This window comes from Sminthopsis crassicaudata, chromosome 1, assembly GCF_048593235.1.
Source record: "Sminthopsis crassicaudata isolate SCR6 chromosome 1, ASM4859323v1, whole genome shotgun sequence".
In the NCBI taxonomy this organism is placed as follows: domain Eukaryota; kingdom Metazoa; phylum Chordata; class Mammalia; order Dasyuromorphia; family Dasyuridae; genus Sminthopsis; species Sminthopsis crassicaudata.
Genome location: NC_133617.1, coordinates 575,309,406 through 575,334,955, shown reverse-complemented (window position 1 = coordinate 575,334,955; position 25,550 = coordinate 575,309,406). Strand labels below are relative to the sequence as shown.

The window sequence follows — 25,550 nt, the reverse complement described above, 5'->3', positions numbered from 1 at the left end:
CAAATAGAATTGTCAGGTGTTTTTGACTTCTATCATGAAAGATCAAAGATAAAAGTTTTTCTAGAGTTGAGAAATCAACAGTTGAACTAGGTAGTTAGGAATGTTTGTGATCCTTCTCATTCTGATACATTTTTAACATATATAAATCTATCTTTGTCTTATTTGCTAATATTATTAGTAAACTGGATAGTCATTAGCACTGGTATTTATTTAAAGTTTCAGAATTATGGTATTTAAGAAAGAGGAAATAAAGCTAATGGAAAAGGTTTTATCCTGTTTATTCTGTAAGCTAAGGTTAAATTAAGAGTTAATTGTTGAGAGTTCATTGACTGATGAGAAAGATTGTGCATTTCTCTTCATTTGTGAGGAAATATTAGTATGTATTCCTTGAACATCTGAGATCAGAATTAATGAGGTAATAAGTCAAGTCTGGGGGGGGGGTAAGAATTATTAATGTGATATACCATGAAGCCAACTACACATAGTAGTATCACCCCTGCACTCTGCTATTTATACAACCTGTTGAACCCAAGACTCTGTCCTGGTCCTTCTTTTCTCCTTTTGTATTATTTTACTTTGTTAGTTGCATCTTCCATTGGATTTAATGAACGACTTTAAGCTAATAATTTTTGAATCTGCTTATCTAGTCCTAACTTCTCATCTATATACTCACATCTCTAACTTCCTGATAGACATCTCAGATCAGATGTCCCATTAAGATCTTCCATTCTTTCCCCAAACTGATCTTTCCCCAAAAACCTTTTCTCTTTCCAGACTTCCCTGTTACTGTCAAGAGCAACCACCATATTCCTACTCACTTAGGCTTGGAATCTTGTTGTTATCCTGAGCTCTTAGTCTCTCTTATGTTTAATCTGCTACCAAGTCTTTTTTGATTTTACCTTTTTAATCTCTCTTATGTATTTTCTCTTCTTTTCTCTGACAGTGCTACCACCATGGTGCAGGCACTTATCACCTCGTGCTTGGACTATTGTAGTAGCCAGCTAATTGGTCTTTTCTTCAAGGTTCTCTCTTCTCCAGTTCATCTTTCACTCTGCTGTCAAAATAATCTTTCTAAAAAGCAGATCTGACCATATCTTCTGCCATTCAAGAAAACTCCTTTCTAAACTCTGTCACCTCTGTGATAAAATATAAAATCCTCTGCCTGGAACACAACCCTTCCTCCCCCTGTAGTCTGGCCTCTTTCTGCCTTTCCTGTCTTCTGATACCTTATACTCTCTTTCATATTCGAACGTCCAGCAACACTATTCCCCTTGCTTTTCCTCATACAAAATACCATCATTTTCAAGTGCTGGGCCTTTTTTCGGTTTTTCTCCATTCCTAAAATACTCTCCCTCTTCATTTCTATTTCCCTGGCTTTGCTAAAATCCTATCTTCTATAAGTACTGATCCTTTTTAATACTAGTACCTTCCTCTTTTTGTCTTGTCCTTCTCATCTGCTGTTTGCAGGTTTCCACTATTAGACTCTGAGTCCCTTGAGAGCATTGGACATTTAATTCATGAATATTGAATGACTGTTCCTCCTGATTGAGTGTAAGCTCTATCATAGAATATTGAAAATACTTAATGAGGAATTGTGTGATTGATTATGCTCTAAATTGTTTTGTCAAACTAAATTCTGAGGTCTTTTGAAAGGTAAAACTTAAGTGTATACATCACATTTCTTGTTTTCTATAGAGGCATCTTAAATAGTATTGAGTATGACTTAGCAGACTTGGATTTGGATTCTGTCTAGTAGCCAAATGACCATGGGCAAATCATTTAGCCATCTTTAAGCCTTAATTTCCTCATCCATAAAAGGGGGATAATAATAGTGAAGATTTATTGTGAGGTATAAATGATGTAATATGTATACAATAAGAATGTATTTTGCAAACTTTAAGGTGCAATATAAATTGTAGGTATTATTATTATTTATAGGTTTTTTTTGAATATATTTTTTACACACTAAACATTGGACATAAGTTGTCAATTATGATAATAAAAAAGAAACTATGCATTTAGATGGCATTGAATACTACTTCACAGAGTTAATGAATGCTTTTCTAAAGCAGCATGCAAATGCTTGTCATATCATCATTATCATTATTAATAAACTTTTTGGCTATATTATACTCCTTAAATAGGACTTAAAACCAAGCCTTTTCAAAGTGATCATTTGTTAGGAGAATAAGGAGGACATTTAAAGTATCTGGAATCTTTTTCCTTAGGTAATTTTATAACTTGTCCTGAATACTTTTTATTGTATACTAAATCAATGATAAAAGATTTTGCTTTGTTCTATTCTTAAAAATAAGAAAAAAAAAAGGCATCTCTATAGTTTCATATTGTCTTAGTGTTGCTCAGTTTTTTGGTTTTGTTTTGCTTAATTTCTCTTTTCCCTCTTCTCCCATCAAGGCATTTAACAGCATATACCTCAATGGAAGAATACTTCTCAGTGAATATTCCTTTTATTCTTTTGAGTTTGGCTTGATTATTCTACCAAATGACTAATTTTCATTAGTCATGCTATTGGAATTTTTACCTGCTATCTAAATTAATTTTTTTATTTCTTCTTGCTCTTAAGATTGGCATGATTATATTTCTTTCCATTTCTTTTCAGAAATTTAAAAAAGTTGTCAAGTGAATTGGAATTTATGACAATTAATGGTACAGCACTGAAGAATCTGGAAATCTTACAGAACCAAGTAAGGAAAAGATAACTAGTTGATTACAAATTTTTGTTGGGAAGAGGGAGAGTTATAGATAACCAGTGCTAATGAATGCATTTGAAATAGAAGATTAATCTTCTGTTTCCCAGCTGACCATTTTCTTATCTGATTGTTACTTAGAAGCAGTTTCAGTATATTAACTTTAAAATAACACATTGAAAGATAAATGTTTTCTTTTAGCAAGACTATTTTTAAGAATTATAATGAAAGTTTTATATTTATATGGTTAATTTGTCCCTGGATTCCTTATAAATTTTTCTTAAGTTTATACCAAGAACTGTGTGAAATTGTTGCAAATTCATTCTCAAAACAAATATGATACAAAATTGAACACAGTAAAACAGTGTATTTCATTTTAGAAACATTAATTTTTGTATTAGGTAATTGGCAATATTTTTAAAGTAATAAAGACTTTAAAAACTTTTTCTTTTACTAAACTTAAGCTTTCAAGTGAAGTATATTTTAAAGACAATTTTATAAAATCATAAAATTAGAAGACCAGAAGGATTTAGGATTATCTGTTGAAACAATTGTATACTTAAACTGTCCTAGATCTTTTATAAGTTTAAAGATCTCCAGGAATATTGCTAATAACTTACAATGATCGAGCCTGGACTTGTGATTTTACTGGTGAAGGGAAAGTAGTTTGGAAACTCCCTCCACTAATTCAAGTTAGCACTTTCTCTGCAACTTGCCTTGGGAAGTTGCCTAGGTCACCAAAGAAGTCAAGTTATTTGGATCACATAGCCAATGTGTGTCGGAGATAGGACTTGAACCCATTCTTACTGACTTTGATTCTTTATTTGTATGCCCTACTGTTTTTCATTATTACTTTAAAGGTAGATTTTGCACTTGGATAGTCAATTATTAAGTATATAATATGTGCCAAACACTGTGCTGTGCACTGGGTACACAAATATAAGAAGAAAGAAAGACAGTTCTTACCTTCAAGAAACTTATATTCTAATGGAGGAAGACAACACACAAGAAGTGGAAATGGAGTGACCAGGCATGGTAGAGGCATACAGCCTCAAGGAGAAATGTAGCCAGCACATAATTGACTTGTGTCCATCTCTCTCTTTGAAAACATATTGTTGCCAGATAGATCTTTAGTAAATATTTATTCCTTTACTTAAAATCACACTATGGTTCTTTCTTTGCCTACCACCATAAGAGGGAGGAGGAAAATTATTTAGTTTTTGCTATGTGCCAGGCATTGTACCAAACACTTTATGAATGTTAGCTCATTTCTCATAACAATCCTGGGGAGAAGGTATTGTTATCCCCATTTTACAGTTGAGAAAACTGAGGGAGACAGAATTAAATAACTTGTCCAGGTCAGTTGTTAACAGTTTGAGACCCGAACTGAATGTAGGTCTTCCTGACTCCAGGCTCAGTGCACTGCCTATGGCTTTATAGGGGCAAAGATGCTAGATTTAGGGTCAGGAAGAAGCTCAAATCTGGCCTTGACGATCCTCACCAAGTTATGTAGTTTGTGCCTTAGCTTCTCATCTGTAATGTGAGGGTATGGGCATTAATGGCCTGTAAGATCTCTTCCAGCTCTTGAACCCAATCCTATAATCATCCATTGGACTTTGTATCCTTTATACGCCAGCCTTATTTCTTTATTCCCTAATGCAAATCTTTTGGTTAGTTAGATTATTGTATTCATCTCATTTGAAATGCTCTCCTTTCTCTTCTATTTATTTAATTTCTACAGCCCTTCTTCACTTTACTGCAGCCTTTGATACGTTGATACTGCAGCTTTTTTGATACCATCAGTCATATTTTTCTGGGTACTCTCTCCACTCTAGGTTTTTGAGGAATTGCTTTTTCCTGATTTTCCTTTTACCTCTCTGACTCCTTCTTCTCACATTCCTTTGTCATTCAAGTCATGTCAACTAATTGTGTATGCCCCACATTAGCCCTTTTCTCTTCTTCTATATCTCTTGGTGATCTCATCTATGATCTCATCTACTATGGAGTCCCTTTATTATCTCTGCTAATGAGTCTCATTTCTGCCTATTCAATCCTAACCTCTCTTCTGTACCTTCAATCTCTCATCATCAACTTCCTATAGAAATAGCTATAACTGAATATCTTATAGTTATGTTAAACTCAACATGTCCAAGACTGAATTCATTATCTTTCCTTCCTAATTTCCCAATTTCTTTCATGAGCACCATGATGTTCCCATTCACCAATGCTCATAATCTAGGTATCAATCTCAATTCTTCATGGTTCCCCCAGCCCCCAATCCTGATACCTAATCTGTTGTCAAATGATAGAATTTTTACCTTTATAACATCTCTTGTATGGCCCTTTCTTGATACTTACATAGCCTTTTTGGTGTAGGTCTCAGTTATCTCTTTCCTGGTCTATTGCACTAGCTCCCTGCCTCATGTCTCTCCACTCCAATCCATCCTGCACTCAGCTGCCAGAAGCAAGTATATGTGTCACTCTCCATTTGTTTATTTATCAAGTGAACTTTAGGAGTTTTCTCTTGTCTTTAGGGTCAGGTATAAATTCCTATTTGGCTTTTAAAGCCCTTTACAACTTCCTTTTCCTATGTTCCCAATCTTATACTCTTCCCATCATATATTCTACATCCAGTGACACTGGACTTCTTGCCATTTCTGGCACTCTTGTTTCTGACTCTGTGCCCTTTTTTCTGGCAATCCCCTGTGCATAGAATGGTCTCCCTTCTCACCTTTTTCCCCTGGCTTCTCTGGCTCCCTTTAAGACTCAACTTAAATCAAACCTTCTGTAGGAGGCCTTTCCTTGTTGCCACCCTTGCACTGCAAATGCCTTCTCTCTGAGATTACTAAGTATATATCTTTTATGTACTAATTGTTAGCCTGTTGTTTGTCCCATTGGAATGGGAGCTCCTTAAGGGCAGAGACCATGTTTTTACTTTTCTTTGTAGTCTCAGTAAGCATGGTAATACTGTTTCACTAAGTGACTGACTTTTTAGCTAGTCTTTTGAGGCAGTTGGGCTTAAGTGATTTGCCCATGGTCACACAGCTAAGTGTCTGAGATCAAATTTGAACTCAGGTCCTCCTGACTTCAGGGCTGGTGTGCTATCCACTGCACCACCTAGCTGCCCTATTTTAACTAGTCTTAATCTCTTTTTTTTGCAGTTCTCCAATAATTACTACATAATTTAGCATTTAACTATATACTTTCCTGTATTATTGGCTAATTGTTTTTTATTTGTTCAGAGTGAAAAATCTTTAAGAATAAGGACCCCCTGTTATGTACGGCTTTGAACTCTCCCTGGGTACATGAATAGTAAATTTTTGTTGATTGATGTGCAGAAAGAGACAGCTTTTAAAAATGAGCCTTTTTAAATTTTTTTTTTTTTTTTCCCCCCCCTGAGGCTGGGGTTAAGTGACTTGCTCAGGGTCACACAGCTAGGAAGTGTTAAGTGTCTGAAACCAGATTTGAACCTGGGTCTTCCTGAATTCAGTGCTGGTGCTCTATCTACTTCCACCTAGCTGCTCCGATCAATAAATTCTTAAAGATAATCCTGAGACCCTGTAAGATCTTGAAGTCAGAAAAAAGATTTAATTATATTCAGTGTTCTGTATTTCCTAAATCAGGCAGTGTGCCAATATGTAGTAGAAGAATTTTACATAAGGATTAAATAAAGTAGAATTTCTTGATTAATTGTTAGTTAAAAAAGAAATCTGCTTAACTAGAACATCCCTTTTCTTAAACACTAAAGACATGGTTTTACTAAAAGTATATGAAAAAAAAGTACAATTTGAGCATGCCTAAGTAGATTATGTTATATATTAATTAAATGATTAGTTTAGATAAATAAGCAAATGTTTGATTAATTTTATTTTAAATATCTTATTGTTCCTCCTTAGACAGATTCAAAATTCAGAGGCAGTTTGCTATGGGTTTTAGATCATACTAAAACTCCTTTTGGGCGACGAAAACTAAAGAAGTGGGTGACTCAGCCACTCCTCAAATCAAGGTAAAAATATCTATTTTTTAAAGAGGTTTTTTAAAAAATTAATTTATCATATAATAAATATCAAACTCCTATAAATTATTTCCCAAGTCTATTAGTGACAGTATAGATTGCAGCTAAAGTTCAGGAAAATATATTTCAAAATGTAATAGTACAAGTCAGTCTGCTATTTGTGGAGTCTTTTTCTTTTTACTAAGAATGAAATGGAATCTAATTTTGGAGAACCTTTAATTTCTTTATGAAGATTAACATCACTATAGAATTTGGTAAAAGAATTTAGGCATTGATCCTTATCAGTTTGACTTGTTTGGCCAGAAGTAAAGTAATTAAGACTGCTGATTATTGAATATTTTCTGCCAGCTGGCAGAGTAGAGGTCAGAATGATTCTTACAATAGGCTATTCTTTCTTCTGGTTATGTACAGTAATAACAATAATACTGCAGTAACCTGTCTTATATAATAGAAAATTATATGTAACTGTTATTATTTTCCCATTAGTAAAGATTATCTTCTTGAGAAATAAGAGACTTTTTATGTTTCTGTATCCTAGCCTTTTTTTTTTTTTTTTTTTTCTGAGTCTTGTTCTTCCTTATCATAGACTTGCTACTATAGTCTTAAGCAAATTTGGACTTTCATTTTCTTAGTAACTTATTCCTTTTTTTTTTGGGTGGCTAGGAATCCAAACAGAATATAAAATTATGTAGTGTAAGAAAGAACCATTTTTTCTGGTTGATTCAATTGATTAGTATAACTTTGTGTCATTGTAGTATTTATTATAATTATCAGATTTTTTTTTTTTTTTTTTGTTTTCTTTAGATAAGATTTTGAGGTTGCTGTTAAACTGCACAATTGTATCCTGTTTTGTTTATTACATTGGATAAAATGGCATTGTAACTCTTTGTTAAGGCTTTTGAAATAGGGGATAACCTGTAACTACTACCAGGTATTATCTGTTATGTCCCAGATTTGTTGGGGAGCAAGATATCTTTGGGAAACTACTAGTGAGAAACTTATGAATTTATATAATGTGTGGATCCCCATGGTAATTTAAATACTGCTTGTGATATTCTTTCAGATTTATTTACTAAGTACTTACAGCAATGGTGATGATAACTTGCCCCAAAAGCCTTCAAAATAAAAGTTACATGATATAATACCTATACAATTTTATTCTGCCTATAATTATGAAAGCTCTATAAAATTATAAAGTTATAATTATAAATTGTTATAAATATTTTATATGGGACATTCTGTAAGAATTTTTTAAAAAGTAAACCATCAAGACTTCATATACTGACTATTATCTGCAAGATTTCATATTAAATTTCTTTATTTTTGTAAATTGTAGAATATAAATAACATTTTTAGTAATATGTTTCCTCTTAGAAGATGTTTTAATACTCACATATAAATTTAATTTTGAAGTTGGACATTTGCTTTGAATAAAGGCTTACAACATTTAGCTTAGGTAGACATGGTCTTAAATTTGGTTTCACCTCAAATTTATTTCTATATTTTGATTTAGAACAAGAATAAAGTGAAAACACTTGATTACATAAGTGTGTGGTGAAAAATGGTTGGAGAATTTTACAAGCTTTCTTGATGAAAGGTGGAAATGCACTTTTTATTTTTTAGTCACCTCTAACTAGTCAATAATCATGAATGGCTAGTTATGATATAAAATATTTACTTTCCTACTGGCCAACTATATGAAATAGTAAGCCTAATTGAAATTTAGTTGCAGATATTGTTTCATTTTCAACAGTGTTTATAAAGAAATTAAACTTTTTAGGGAAAAAATGTTTTCAGATGGAACTTTATTTGAAAGCATTATAGCCAATCATGTCATTTAAAAGTTCTGCCAGATAAAATAATAGCCATGTAAGTGGAGAAAAAGCTTAAATTGGAAAGCAGTCTTAACAGTACAGTAAGAGACTATGGATCTTGTTGGACAGTCTCTTTCCTTTTATGGGTATCATGGCATATGTATGAGAGTAGGAATTTAGCCTGACTGCTATGACTTCCATGCCAAAAGTGTGATTACAAGAACGAGTGAGGATGAAAAACTAAAAGATCAGATTTTGTTTAGTGTAATTTATCTGAATTTTGGGTAGTGAATTCACCTTGAGATTTCTATTGAGAAAGTATTATAAAGGGACTGCATACTCCATTGATCTCTATAATTCTCTCAGGTGATGCTGTAGCAAAGTTCAACAAGATAGCTGCATGCGAACATTTTACATGTAACAAGTTCGAACAATTATTAGTTATTAAGCATTAAAGCACAGATATCTGAATAAATGTTAAGTTTCATATACCTTTATTATTAAAACAAATTTGTATTAAGTTTAATTGACTCTGTTAATGTGGTATTCCTTTATAAAGCAAATATTTCCCTTAGGTTGCTACCTTCCAAAAAGGATGAACAGAAAATATGATGTATATTTTTGTATATTCTACTTTTATCATAAAGAACAGATCTATTTAAAATATAGTGTGACCTAAAATTTTTTCTTAATAGAGTTTTAAGATGCAGGAGTTTCATTACGACTTTTGGCATGCTTATTCAGATTAGTCCCAAATTTATTTTATCTATGGTGCTCCCTTCCTTAGACTACTACTCCATGTGTGTTTAGCTTTTAAATTTGGTTCTTTCATTTCTTTATAGTACTGATATTTGCTTTCTTAGTGCTTTAAAATTCTCTGGAAAGTCTTAAAGTTCAGATTTATTGGTTCTTATAGCAAGTATCTAACAAATCATTTGTAATTGATGATATCACTTTGTTAGAGAAAAAATTTTGAGATATCTTTAAAGTGTTTGTAAATATCTAGAGAATAATGATAAAATTATTGAAGGCCTCAAATCCCGTGTGTGTGTGTGTGTGTGTGTGTGTGTGTGTGTGTGTGTTAGGATTACTAGGTGAGAACTCAGGTTGTCTGGACAGTGACAAGGTGAGAATTCAGGTTGTCTGGACAATTACAAGGTGAGAACTCAGGTTGACTTGATAGAAGGAGCAAGCTCATTGGCTGAAGTGGTTCTTCCCAGAAGCCCTTGGATTATCCCACGCCCATTCTCTGGGAGAATAAAAGAGAGGACACCCAGAGATAGAAGAAGACTGCACTACATCTGGCTTGACGCAACTCTCTGCAGGAAGGGAAGTCGGCTCTCTGCAGGAAGGGAAGTCACTTCTCTGGACAAGAGTTAACAGCAACTGCCTGGACACAACGGTTCACTACAGGAAGAAGAATCTGTATGAAAGATTTGAGTTGACACAGCAGATCTCTTCCTAGAGAGCGATCCGGCAGCTTCTGGAGACGACAGCTCGCTACATTTGGCGCCCAACGTGGGGCCAGGACTTTTGCTTATTCTGACAAGAGGAGCTAGACCAGACCTTTGCATGTGTGTGTGTTTAAGTTAGCATAAAAAGTTAAGAAATATCATATTGAAGCTAGTCTCAGGGTTCTGCTTTAAGGAGTAGAGGCCAAGAAAACTTTTATGAGAGAATATGATTATCTGCTACATGAGTCAAATATCCTATGATGTTTCCTCAGAGGATTGTCTGCTTTGACAAAACAAAAAGGTATGGAATATATCCTCCAGATCCTGTTTCAAAACTGTTACTTTTCCAGGTTTTGATCAACCAGTTCATCTTTACTTATACTATTCATGCTTTTATAAAGTTCAGCTGTATTTCTTCTTAGCTTTGAGTGTCTGAGACCAGATTTGAACTCAGGTCCTCCTGACTTCAGGGCTAGTGCTCCATCCACTGCACCACCTAGCTAACCCTAGTCCTATATTTTTAATCTCCCTTCATACAGAAATTCTTTCACTCCCTTGGTCATTAACTTCTAAACACTTTCATTTTTTTATTGAAATATGGCTGTACCAAGACAACTCCAAACATTCTGTATTCTCAATGAGCTTACTTTCTAGGATGGTGGTGATTGAATACAACATATGAACAGAAGGAGAATATTAACAAAGGGGATCAGGAAAAGCTTTGTATAAACATTCATGTCAAATTCTTTAAAGGAGGCTTTGAATTCCAAGAATTTTGAAAGAGAGGAGGGAATATATTCCAGGAATATTGGAGTGGATAGTTCAAAGGCATGGCAATGCAGATGGAGTATTGTTTGAGGAATGAAAGATGAAGACAAAGAAGAGGAACTATCTAGAGAGGTACATTGGAACCAGCTAGTGGAGGCTTTTCGCTTCCAGAGGAGTTTATATTTTGTCTTAGAAGGGAATAGGAGCCACTAGAGATTTTTTTTTATGTGGTGTGTGTATATGTATTTTATGATCATGTTTGTGTCTTAGGAAAATTATTTTAATAGCTCTCTAAAGGTGTATAAAATCATGATTTTAGAGCAGGAAAGGAGTCGCGAGATCATTTGATTCAACCCTTTCATTTTATAAATGAAGAAATGGAGGCCCAGGGAAGTTTAAGTGACTTGTTGCAAGTTCACACAGATGGTAAGCTTCAAAGGTGTAGTATTTGAATAGAGGTCCAAATCTATTGCTTTTTCTGCTGTGTAACTTTTGGAGATTAAGTAGTGGGGAGACTAATTAGATGAGTCATGAAAGGGAAAGATCTTTGTGAGACATATGAAGGTAGAACCAGCAATTCTTGACAATTTTTGGCTATGGAAGGATGTGTATATGTGTGATAGGAAGCAGGGGAGATTTTTTTTTTTTTTTTGGAATTTTTTTTCACAGTATATATGCATGAGTAATTTTTTTTTTATAATATTATCCCTTGTATTCATTTTTCCAAATTATCCCCCCTCCCTCCATTCCCTCCCCCCTATGACAGGCAATCCCATACATTTTACATGTGTTACAGTAAAACCTAGATACAATATATGTGTGTAAATACCATTTTCTTGTTGCACATTAAGTATTAGATTCCTAAGGTATAAGTAACCTGGGTAGAGAGACAGTAGGGCTAACAATTTACATTCGCTTCCCAGTGTTCCTTCTCTGGGTGTAGTTATTTCTGTCCATCATTGATCAGCTGGAAGTGAGTTGGATCTTCTTTATGTTGAAGATATCCACTTCCATCAGAATATCTCTTCATACAGCATTGAAGTGTACAGCGATCTTCTGGTTCTATTCATTTCACTCAGTATCAGTTGATGTAAGTCTCTCCAAGCCTCTCTGTATTCCTCCTGCTGGTCATTTCTTACAGAGCAATAATATTCCATAACCTTCATATACCGTAATTTACCCGACCATTCCCCAATTGATGGGCATTCATTCAACTTCCAGTTTCTAGCTACAACAAAAAGAGCTGCCACAAACATTTTGGCACATACAGGTCCCTTTCCCCTCCTCAGTATTTCTTTGGGATATAAGCCCAATAACAGCAATGCTGGGTCAAAGGGTATGCACAGTTTGATAACTTTTTGGGCATAGTTCCAAATTGCTCTCCAGAATGGCTGGATTCTTTCACAACTCCACCAACAATGTATCAGTGTCCCAGTTTTCCCACATCCCCTCCAACATTCATCATTATTTGTTCCTGTCATCTTAGCCAATCTGACAGGTGTGTAGTGATATCTCAGAGTTGTCTTAATTTGCATTTCTCTGATCAGTAGTGATTTGGAACACTCTTTCATATGAGTGGATATAGTTTCAGTTTCATCATCTGAGAATTGTCTGTTCATATCCTTTGACCATTTATCAATTGGAGAATGGTTTGATTTCTTATAAATTAGGGTCAGTTCTCTATATATTTTGGAAATGAGACCTTTGTCAGAACCTTTAACTTTAAAAATATTTTCCCAATTTGTAACTTCCCTTCTAATCTTGTTTGCATTAGTTTTGTTTGTACAGAAACTTTTTAGTTTGATGTAATCAAAATCTTCTATTTTGTGATCAATAATGATCTCTAGTTCTCCTCTGGTCATAAATTCCTTCCTCCTCCACAAGTCTGAGAGGTAGATTATCCTCTGTTCCTCTAATCTATTTATGATCTCATTCTTTATGCCTAAGTCATGGACCCATTTTGATCTTATCTTGGTATATGGTGTTAAGTGTGGGTCCATATCTAATTTCTGCCATACTAATTTCCAGTTTTCCCAACAGTTTTTTCCAAATAATGAATTTTTATCCCTAATGTTGGTATATTTGGGTTTGTCAAAGATTAGATTGCTATAGATGTACCCTTTTTTGTCCTTTGTATGTAATCTGTTCCACTGATCTACCGGTCTATTTCTTAGCCAATACCAAATGGTTTTGGTGACTGCTGCTATATAATATAGCTTTAGATCAGGTACACTTAGACCACCTTCCTCTGACTTTTTTTTCATTAGTTCCCTTGCAATTCTCGACCTTTTATTCTTCCATATGAATTTTGTTGTTATTTTTTCTAGGTCATTAAAATAGTTTCTTGGGAGTCTGATTGGTATAGCACTAAATAAATAGATTAGTTTGGGGAGTATTGTCATCTTTATTATATTCGCTCAGCCTATCCAAGAGCACTGAATGTCTTTCCAATTATTTAAATCTGATTTTATTTTTGTGGCAAGTGTTTTGTAATTTTTGTCATATAATTCCTGACTATTCTTTGGTAGATGGATTCCCAAATACTTTATACTCTCAACATTTGTTTGGAATGGAATTTCTCTTTGTATCTCTTGCTGTTGCGTTTTGTTGGTGGCAGGGGAGATTTTTTAAGTGATAGAGTAAAAGGAAGAATGAAAGGGAAAGACCAAGATTTTGGGCCTGATTGATGGCAAGACTATTGTACCTTCAACAGAAATAGGAAAGTTTGGAAGAGGTGCATATTTATGAATGAAGGGGACCATTTTGAGTTTGTATAATCTGTTTAGTAAAGCTCATAGCTAAAGGTTTCTCCTAAGAATGATGAATTTTTCAGGCACCACTGCTCTGTTTGTAAGTAAAGAGAGGCTATAATCTGTTTCTGTTGAAAGAGACCTATACTAGCAAAGTTATTGATCCTTGAAGCATTTGAAGTTTTTTCCCATCTTATATTTTTCTGTTTTATTATCTGTGCAGCAGTGTCATGAACTTAATCCTGATGCTTTAGAGCAGTTGTCTCTAAACTTTTTAAATAGTATATTTCATCAGTAAATTTTTTCCTATTGAGTATGTAATATAGGGAAGAGCAGTAAAAATCCCCTCCCATCCCCCCAAGGTAATTTAGCAGCGCCTCCACTGGGATTATTTTATAATTTCTTCAGGGAGTCTATTGCCTCTCATAGAAGTTGAGGAAAATTAAGAATTTAAACAATTCTGGGAGGGGATGGAATATGAACGTATAGAATTATAATGGGGGGGGAAGTAGGGATGCTTGTCTTGAGAACAAGCCCACTGATGGCTATCTTTGAAAGGTGTCTTGATTAATTGATCACATATTCCATTGGGCTCAAGCTGTCATTTCCTTGGGCTCATATGACTACCAGAGTCCCTGTTATTTCCTCTTGGAGACACTGCCCTAGAGAATCTTTTAAGTATTCTGAGTGACAGGAAGGAAAATATGTCCTATATACTTGATTTCTTGATAGAAATCTTGTGGAAATGCTTATGGATTAGTCAGATAAAGTCATATAATTATACTTCACTAAAGGAGATTAGATCTTGTCTTCCCAATTTAAAATTTGGCTAATTTAAAGGACTCATTAGAGGCACAGTTGAATCACAGCTGAGAGCTTAAACTTAGATACTCACAAAGGATCCATCGATACAGATGGAAACCCATCTGTGTCTGTCTTGTGGGACTGTTGTTCATATCCTACTGTAAGTTAGCCAGAGGGAGGCCAGTCAATGTCCTGGGGACATTCCTCCATTAAACTGAATATGATAAAGATACCAGTGGAGCACATGGTTGGCAATTGATTATCCTTCAAGTCTTGCCACATGTCCAAGTCATCTTTTTTACATTTTTTCAATGATATCCTTTACTTTATAGTTCCTCATTTGTAATATATTGCAATCTACTTAGATATGCCCCTTTACTGTCCTCTGGGAGATACTAATTTTAATTCTTTAGAGTCTGTAGTATTCCTTGACACAGGCATAGATCAACTCCACTGGTAGGAATATTATTATTTAAACTATCTCATTAGAAAAGATGTTTGGTAGCATTGTGACTTTCTGAAGCTGTTCAAGGTCATCTAGTAGAAAGAATTGCAGTATGTGAATTTGGTAATTGTCAATTCTCATAAATTCCATTATTTGAAAACTTCCTTTCTTTTGGCAGAAATAGATAAAATGTATCCATCTGTTGAATGGAAACAAGTGTTTTGATTACCATTTAAATGCTTTGCACATTTTCTTAACATCTGATGTGATGTTGAGAAAAGCCTTCACATTTTGCCAGTTACCAACATTACTACGATTTCATGGCTCTCATGCTTTCTGGGAAAATTATCCATCTCTCTTATCCTTGAAAGCTATTATAGGCTGCAAACATAATTTGTATTGCTGGTTAACTGTTTATAGGGCATAGGTGGTATTTCTGTGTGGGGGGAAAAAAACTTGAATGATTTATAAACTATGAAAATGAAAAATCTACATGAAAAAGAAAACAAAGTAAGAAATTGGAATGACTGAAAAGCTCAAACTTGAGAGATGAAAACAGAAAAAAAAAAAAAAAAAAAAAAAAAGAGCCCAGCTGGGATGAAAGTAGAAGAAAAGATGTAAAATAGAACAGAGAAACTACTTTCTAAATAATTTATCATTTGGAGAAACAGGAATGGGGGAAAGAAGGTACATTTATATAATACCTTCTATGTGCTAGACACTACTAAGCACTTTACAAATGTTATCACATTTAATTCTCATAACAGGCTTGATAGGAATTGGTGCTGTTTTAGGATCCCCATTTTACAGTTGAGGAAACTGAAGTTAAGTGACTTACCCAGTGTCATACAGCTAGTAAGTGACTTAAGCTGGATTAAACTCAAGTTTTCCTGATTCCATGCTCAAATCTCTATCATACAACTTTTCTACCTGTGACCATAAAAAGATCAAGAATGATGATACACGTAATTGTGGAGAAAGATGATGTGTTTAGATAATGATTTGTCTGAAACATTGTCAAATTCAGTTCTTGAAATAGATTTAATATGTTCTCTATTCCTTTGTCCTTTTCTTTCTCAAATCTCTTGTTTTTAAAAGTTGTATATGGAGAATTAGTGTGTTAATGGTATAGGAGGAATGCTATCACATTCGGTAATGATTAACCACATAGCATATTAACAAATTATATGGTCAGGTCTTACCATGGGTACATTCCTGATGATCATAAGGAAACAACCAGCAATGGAACAGAAAGAGTCCCAGGAGTTCAGACCCATCTCTCAGTCATTTATTATCAAAATAGATATCAGTTATTTTGCATAGGTGCTAGGATAGAAAGACAAAAATAGAAAGCTCTTGCCCCCAAAAGGCTTGTTAGAGGAAACACACAGACACACATACATACACACATGTGTATATCTATTTTATACACAAACATACAATTTTGGAGGGGGAGGGAGAATAGGAGGAAGCACTAGCAGTTGGGGTATTAAGAATGTCCTCTGGTGGCTTTGAACTGAGTATTAAGTGAAGTTAGAGAACTCTAATTGGCCAGGTGTACAGGAGTGTGGCTTCTAAAGGAACAATACCATGCAGGTAAAAGAAGAAGGATTTAGTCACCATATGTCATATGAGTTGAAGTCCTCTGTAAATGTATCCCTAATATTGTGTTCCTCAGAGTCATAATTCTACAGATGATTCCTGCTCCAAAGTGGCCAATTTTGAATTAGTTTGAGAAGGTTCTATATGTCCTATTTTATGATTGTTGTGACACAGTCACTTTTGTGGGATGTCTCTCTTTTAGCATAGTTGCAGGTGTGGACATTCCTAAAAATGCAGCCTGGAGAGGAATATGATCTTGTTTGATCCTTGTAGCAATCCTGGAAGGTAGGTGTTGTCAATTTTCCTCATGCTGTAGATATATATGTAGATAAATAATGTGGTGAATGGAAGGGACCAGATAGGTTAACTGCCTGGGGGAGAGGGTTTGCTTGTATTTCTTCAGCAGGAAAAGGAATCAGATGGGTGCATGATGTAGGCATAAAGAGGGAGATAATAAATAGATTAGAAGAACAGAGGATAATCTACCTCTCAGACTTGTGGAGGAGGAAGGAATTTACGACCAGAGGAGAACTAGAGATCATTATTGATCACAAAATAGAAGATTTTGATTACATCAAACTAAAAAGTTTCTGTACAAACAATACTAATGCAAACAAGATTAGAAGGGAAGTAACAAATTGGGAAAATATTTTTAAAAACAAAGGTTCTGACAAAGGTCTCATTTCCAAAATATATAGAGAACTGACCCTAATTTATAAGAAATCAAACCATTCTCCAATTGATAAATGGTCAAAGGATATGAACAGACAATTCTCAGAGGAAGAAATTGAAACTATATCCACTCACATGAAAGAGTGTTCCAAATCACTATTGATCAGATAAATGCAAATTAAGACCACTCTGAGATACCACTACACACCTGTCAGATTGGCTAAGATGACAGGAACAAATAATGATGAATGTTGGAGGGGATGTGGGAAAACTGGGACACTAATACATTGCTGGTGGAGTTGTGAAAGAATCCAGCCATTCTGGAGAGCAACTTGAAACTATGCTTTAAAAGTTATGAAACTGTGCATACCCTTTTGACCCAGCAGTGTTTCTACTGGGTTTATATCCCAAAGAGATCTTAAAGGAGGGAAAAGGACCAATATGTGCAAAAATGTTTATAGCAGCCCTTTTCATTGTGGCTAGAAACTGGAAACTGAGAGGATGCCCATCAGTTGGAGCATAGCTGAATAAATTATGGTATATGAATATTGTGGAATATTATTTTTCTGTAAGAAACCACCAATAGGATGATTTCAGAAAGGCCTGGAGAGACTTACATGAACTGATGTTAAGTGATATAAGCAGAACCAGGAGATCATTTTACATGGCAACAACAAAACTGTATGATGATTAATTCTGTTGAATGTGGCTCTCTTCAACACTGAGATGATTCAAACCAGTTCCAATTGTTTAGTGATGAAGACAACCATCTACCCCCAAAGAGAGATGACTGGGAACTGTGTGTGGAACACAGCATACATAGAATCTTCACTTTTTCTGTTGACATTTGCTTGCATTTTTTCCTCATGTTTTTTTTTTTTCTTCTTTACCCAATTTTTCTTGTGTAGCAAGCTAATTGTATAAATATGTATATGTAGATGTAGCGAGCTGTCGTCTCCAGAAGCTGCCGGATCACTCTCTGGGAAGAGATCTGCTGTGTCTTCTACTCAAATCTTTCAGACAGATTCTTCTTCCTGTAGTGAACCGTTGTCTCCAGGTAGTTGCTGTTAACTCTTGTCCAGAGAAGTGATTTCCCTTCCTGCAGGGAGCCGACTTCCCTTCCTGCAGAGAGCTGCATCAAGCAAGATGTAATGCAGAGTCCTCTTCTTGAATCCTGGCTCTGAATCTCCTCCAGCTCTTATCCTTCTCCAGGCCGATCTGCTCTCTGGGCCCAATGCTGTCTCTTTTATCCTCCCAGAGAATGGGCATGGGATAATGCAAGGGCTTCTGGGAAGAACCACCCCAGCCAATGAGCTTGCCCCCTCTATCAAGTCAACCTGAGTTCTCACCTTGTAATTATCCAGACAACCTGAATTCTCACCTTGTCACTGTCCAGACAACCCGAGTTCTCACCTAGTAATCCTAACATCAAACTATAGGCTATAGGGATCATACAGCTAGTAAATATTTGGTTTGGAATCCTAATTCCTCCTGATTCTAAATCCTTTGTCTTATTTGATTACTGCCTAAATAACAAAAGAGGTTATATTTTATTGCAGAGTGATAGGAAGCCAATGGAATTTATTTATAGGAGAGAAATATGATCAAAGGTAAATTTAAAGAAAACTACTTAAGCAGTAGCTTAACAAATAGACTGCAGTGGGGAGGCTTGAGGCAGGCAGTACAATTATTTATAAATATGTATATATATGTGTGTGCGTGTATGTATGCATATATATATATTTGTTTATAAATAATAAAAATGTTAAATATTTCCAAGTCCTTGAGGTTCTATTTTTTTTGTAAATATTTAGGACTTTCCCTATAATTTAATGCCATTAGAAAGTAAAGATCCAAATATTAAAAAAAAAAAGGAAAAATCACCCAATACGGAGAGTTTTATAGGTCATTAATCATTCTTGGTGCTTTTTTGGGTAAAAAAAAATATCTGCCTCTACTAGAATAAGTTGTTGTTCAGTTGTCTCAGTTGGTATCTGACTCTTGGTGACCCCATTTGGGCTTTTCTTGGCAAAGATACTGGAGTGGTTTGTCATTGCCTTCTCTAAATCATTTGATAGAAGAGGTAAACAGGGTGAAATGACTTGCTCAAGTTCACACAGCATTTAAGTATCTGAAACTAGATTTGAACTCATGAGGATGAGTCTTCCTGAGTCCAAGCCTGGCACTCTATCCACTGCATGATCCAGCTGCCTTACTAGAATAAATATTCCTTATTAAATACTTAGCAGTAGGAAAATCACAGGAAATTTGGAAAACATTTAACATGACAATAGTGACATGACAAGAAATAAAGACAACACATGTTTTACAAATCCATGTTCAGGTGTAGTTTTAGTTCATTGATTTTTAGCCTTTCTATCTTTATGATTTTTGTTATTTGTCCTTTCTAATGTTGGTTCATGTTAGACTCTTTAACAATTTTTATGCACTAAATAACTATTATAAATAATTAAATCAATCAAAAGTCAACAAACATTTATTAAATACAATTAAATACAAAATTAAAGCACATTATTAGGAACTTGGATACAAAGAAAAATAATTTTTTAAAAAAAGTCCTTATTCTCAAGGACTCTACATTCTTTTGGGAGAGAAAACTGTATACACATACATATGCAATATATACATAATACGTATATGTGTGTATGTATCTGCAGAATAAATTCAAAACAAATACAAAGTAGTCTTGGGGGAGAGAGCACTGTTAGGGATATCAAGAGAGATTATAGAGATTATATAGAACTAGTGCTTGAGCTAAATCTTTTTTTTTTTTCACATCTGTATTTTTATTTTGTATACATACTGTATTTACTTATCTATGAACATCTTGTATTTCATGATTGAAAAGTAAACTTCCTGAGTACTGGAACTTATTCACTTTTGTATTTATAACCCTAGCTCTTTTTTTTTTTTTTAAATTAATTTTTATAATTATAACATTTTCTTTGACAGTGCATATGCATAGGTAATTTTTTTTTTTTTTTACAACATTATCCCTTGTACTCCCTTCTGTTCCGAGTTTTTCCCCTCCTTCCCTCCACCCCCTCCCCTAGATGGCAGGCATTCTCATAGATATTAAATATCTTACATTATATCCTAGGTACAATATATATGTGCAGAACCGAATTTTGTTCTTGTTGTTGCAAAGGAAGGATTGTATTCGGAAGGTAAAAATAATCTGGGAAGAAAAACAAAACAAAACAAAACAAAAAACAGTGTTGAGCTAAATCTTAAAGGGAATAGAAAATTCTGTGATGTCTAGATGAGGAGGGAGATCATTCCAGGTATGGAGACAGTCTCTATAAAGGTATGGACACTGGGACTGGAATGCCTTGTGGACAGAGAGAAACAAGAAGTCAATTTGACTGCATAATGAATTTAAGGAATAACAATAATAGTGATATTAATGTTTATCTAACACTTTAAGATTTGCACAAGGTGAACATATTTTAGGAGTGAATATTATGAATTCTTGGGTATTAGTGTTTATGCTAGAACTTATAGTAATTTCTATGCTGGTTATTTTGAGTAGAACCAACTAAAAAACCGATGTTTAGGCTGTTGTATATAGTTGATATTAAATGATATCAGCCCCTTAATAGGTGACAATTATCTCTTCCTTAGTGTTAAAGATGAAGGAAGATGAAGTACTTAACAACATAATATCTTTTTTTATTTCATATATTTCTTTAGTGGAATAATGAAGTCAATGAGCCTGTTCTCAGAATAATTTTTAAATACATAAAATAAAATATACAAATTATATAGGAATCAACTATAATAAAAGGTATCAAAATATGTTTTTAAAATAAAGAAAAAATTCATAGAATCCAGGTTAAGAAACAGAAATAAAGGCAGAGCTTATCAATCCCATAGTTTAAGGTTGTTTACATGCCCCATCTCTCACTTCCCTACTGGATCAATAGATGGTTGATCATATCCCTCTCACAGTGGGCTTCTGGAGCCATAAGATTTCTCAAATATTCACTAATTATCACTTTTGAAAAGCATTTGCTGGCATGTTACTGTTCTTATGTTGTTTTTGAACAGATGACTTAAGTCATAGTGTTATCCTTCATCATAAGACCTTTGCCATAAAGAGGTGGGATGTAATAGGAATGGCATCAATTTTATGCAGGCTGGAAGGCAAAGATATCATCCATGGACCATTGATTTGGCTTCTTTGTCACCTTGTCTTTTTGACCCACCATTGTTGTGCTGATGATTAAGATTAAAGGGAGCACTTTCCATTTGAATTAGTAAATTGTATCTTTTTAACTTTTAAAATAGTAAATAAAGCTATTATTGTTGAATTTTTATAATTCATAAATATTTTGATGCATCATAGTATATTATTGTACTATCCTGAGCTAAAGATTTTTAATAGTCAGGCTCCAACCTATCTTTCTAGTTATGCTGAATTGCTTTTCTTCTCTTTTTCTTATGCTGCCCTCTAATAGAGTCACAGAAACTCAGAATTATATAGAATATCATTTTATCTAACCCCTTTATATTCATCAAGTGGTCATCCAGTCTCTGTGAGTGTGAATGCTTCCTGGGGCATTCAAATTTCCACTGTATAGCTTTAATTGTGAGGAAATAAATTATTGTCTTTTTTTTTTTTTTTTTTTTTTTGAGCCAAAATTGCCTCTCTCCAACCTTCCAAATCAGTGTCTTTCCTTATGCAATTTCTTGGATTTAGAATATATTTCCTAATCCTGGCCCTCCCTTCCCTCCCAAAATCCATCTTCAGCTTTTAAAGTTCTTTTAGGCCCAGATGAAATAATACCTTTTCTATTAAACCTTCCTCAAATATTTCCCTTCACACAGAAAGTAGCCTTATATTTCTTATAATATTTTGCCCCAAAGTTGTCAAACATTATATGATATGTACTTACTTGTGTAAATGCCCCGTCTCCTTCCACCTACCCATTAGAATGTAAGCTCTTTGAAAGGGTCTTAATGTCATCAGTCTATACCTGCAGCACTTTATCCATTAGTCTGTGCTGTATCTTTAGCTCTTTGCAGCAATTTGACTTAAAGGTAGAAAAGCTCAGCAATTTGAATCTTAACTTAAAAAGAGACCTTAATAGTATGTGCTTCTATATGTGCGTATTTTTTGTTTGAGCTACAGCTTTCTATAACAAAGCTATTGCATTGGAGTAATGGAAGTTTTGCGAAATCATTCATGAATAACAGCAGACATGCTTACCAATGAGAGGATCAGCAACACATTTTCTTGGTATGTAAAAGGCTATCCAAGGGACCTTTGAAGCATAATCACTCACACAGAAGATTAACAACAGTAGCAGCTTTGTCTTCAAAAATGAGGGATTGTAGTGACATTCATATTTAGCCAGTTTCTCTTGAATGATCCAGAATAATCATTGTCATATCTGAAACTTCCTCTCAATTGTTTCCTGCTTTTTAGAATGGAAATAACAAGTGCACACATTTCATGACCTGAGAATTTGTGATGTTCTCAGAACACTTTACCACTTAGCAATAATGTCTTTATTGTCATCCTCTGTTCCTAAAAGACAATGCAGTTTCCTGTTTAGATGGAAGTGATGATCAGCCTCTCCAAATGATTATGTCAAAAGACTACTTCCCTTTGTCTCCCTATCTATTATGCTGTTTTCTCAATATGATGATTGTTATAACCTTGTTTTAAGACAGTTGCAGGACACAGAACTATTCCTAAGCTTATTTTTGTTGTTCTTCATATGGCTCACTTTGGTGTTTATAAAATAAATTTAGTTGTGTGGGTGGTCTTATCTTAAGATGAAGTGGCTTACTGTCTAGCTCTATCTTTGCTCTTAGTATAGCGTTGCCAAGTTACTTCCTTTAAATTTTCCCAAAGCCCAAATCTATTCAACGCAGTGTGACATTTAAAAAGTTTGAGAGACATAGTTTCTGGGTAATTTAACTATTTTATTAATAAGGTCAGCATGTTTATTAATAAAAGGATGGCCATTTGGCCATATCTCTCTATACCAGGATCCCACATGGTAAGTAGGAGGCTCACAATTTATATGCTCTTAGAAGTGTTGATGATCCTGAGAGTTGCAATCAACTCTGATTAGTTAAAAGTGAAAAAATGAATATTATAATGAAAAGTTGGGTTATATATTACAGTGAAGGTCTTGGAGTATTGACTTGGCTCATCCAAGTTTTAGTCAGAGACTTATAAATGTTCGTATCACTTGTTTGACAAAAGAGAGGATTCACTTTTTCTCAGACTTATCTGAGCAAAAACAATAAGCAGGAATGTACCCATTAGCCTAAACTTAGAACTTCTTTTACTGTCTGATTAGATCTTGGCCTGGATAAATCTTTGAGAGAGATTTCCCACACTTGATGTCTGGAAGTAGAAAAGGGGAAAGTATCTTGGTTCTGATTGAATAATTAGTTATTAACACAAGAGAGAAAATAATCATTTCTCACATCAGTTTTGTTTTTTCAAAGCCTTATCCCTAGAAATTTTTAGGTTTAAGAAGAAATAAACAAACCTTTTACTAAGAATTTTCTCTACTAAATTTAACAAATCGCTCATGGACTAATAATTGAGCATATTCCCTTCCTAGAGATTCTTTATATATTTGAAAATGCAGTTTTCTAAGGAAACATGTTTTTTCATGATTGCAAATGTATAGTTTATATCAAACAGCTTACCATCTCAAAAGCAGGGGAGGAGAGAGATGGAGAGAGAGAGTTTGAAGCTCAATTTTTTTGTTGTTGTTGTTGAGGCAATTGGGGTTAAGTGACTTGTCCAGGGTCACACAGCTAAGAAGTATTAAGTGTCTGAGGCTGGATTTGAACCCAGGTCCTCCTGACTTGAGGGCTGGTGCTCTATCCACTGCGCCATCTAGCTGCCCCGAAGCTCAAAATTTAAAAAAAAAAAAAAAATGTTAAAAATTGATTTTACATGTAATTGGAAAAAAAATTCAATTTTTTTTTAAAGTGTAGTTTTCTTTCTGGGATTTTTCTCCCTTGTTCTGATACCTACCATATTTAGCTTCAGTTTGATTTATCTCACATGTTATCAATTTTCAGTTATTCAGGAGTAGATGATTATCATAATCCTGATATGTGTCAGAATTAGACACACACAACAGTGGAGTCATGCTGACTTTAACAAATCTTCCAGTAGGCACATCATTGGAGAAGTGAAAAGCCAAGAGTTGGGGTATAAGAGATGCTGTTTTTCTTTCTTATTGGCAGTTTCTTTGTGTTTTACCAAAAAAATGAAGATTTAGGACCAAGTAATGACACTATTGAATACTGGTAGCTAAATAAGAAATTCTGTAGGCTTTAGAAGACTAGCCATTTGATGAAACTGCTATAAGGACAGATCTATATATATCTGTCAGTCAGTCAAAAGCATTAGTTGTGTGTGTGTGTTGTATGCCAGGTATTGTGTTAGATTCTAGGAATAGAAGTGCAAAGAATGAAATAACCCTAATTCTGAAGGAGCTAACATTCTTAAAGGAAACCAAGAAGTATATATCTATAATTCTTTCCTTAAGAAACTTGTGTGCCTGTGTGTGTGTGTGTGTGTGTGTGTGTGTGTGTGTGTCCGTCCGTATATTTTGTGGAAGAACACCAGCAGTTGGGATCAGGAAATGCTTCATGTAGAGGGCAGTCTTGAGCTGTCTCCTGAAAGAAGTAAAGTATATTTATATGGGAGATAGTCTCACTGCAAAGGTATGAAGATAGGAGATATTCTACTTTTTGTAGAACAAAGAAAAGGCCAGACTGCTCAAATTGCTGAATGCAGAACAGGGACTAATAAATTCAGAAAGATAATTTGGGGTCAGACCATAAGAGACTTTCATAAGTTATATATTTTATCTTAGAGGCAATAGGGAACTCCTGGAATTAATTATGGAGTCACTATTTTATTTCAAGAAGGCATTTTGATTGTAAAGCATAAAGATCCAAACTTATTTAAAGGGAGCATTCTATTCAAGTGTGGGAATAAAATTAAGTAGCGATTCTTAAGTTAGGAATTATTAAGAAAGGTAATAATAATAATAGCTAATGTTTATATGGTATTTTAAGAGATACAAAGTACTTTACAAAATTATCTTATTTGATCCTTTAAACAGCTTTGTCAAGTAGATGCTATTATCATTACCATTTTACAGATGAGGAAATTAAGATAGAAAGATTGTGACTTGCCCAGGGTCACAGATAGTAATTGATTGAGACTGGATTTTAGCTCAGGTCTTCCTGATTCTGAGTTCACCTAGTTTCCTAGGTACCAAACTGTCCTTGTATTTGTTTCTTTAGTAACTTTCTTTTTAGGACTCTCTGCTTCATTTACTAATGTTAGTTTAGAGCTTTTAATAAAAGTATTATATTTTTGGTTTTAAAAAATCATAATTGAGCGAGAAAATATTGTGTATGTGAGACCTGACTGTTTGGACAATGGGGCCATATCACTGACCCTCATGGTCTCAGTTCCAAATTGTGGGCCAAACTACCGGGAAGA

General features: G+C 34.4%; 1 protein-coding gene across 1 annotated transcript in view; it reads left to right on the top strand.

Annotated features, from left to right (window-relative positions):
• MSH3 (mutS homolog 3) overlaps nt 1–25,550 on the top strand; it is a 193,616-nt gene that overhangs the window by 76,669 nt on the left and 91,397 nt on the right. Inside the window, exons 11-12 of the mRNA XM_074282190.1 lie at nt 2,621–2,705; nt 6,605–6,714. Of these exons, the coding sequence (XP_074138291.1) occupies nt 2,621–2,705; nt 6,605–6,714 (195 nt within the window). The remainder of the gene's footprint in view (nt 1–2,620; nt 2,706–6,604; nt 6,715–25,550) is intronic.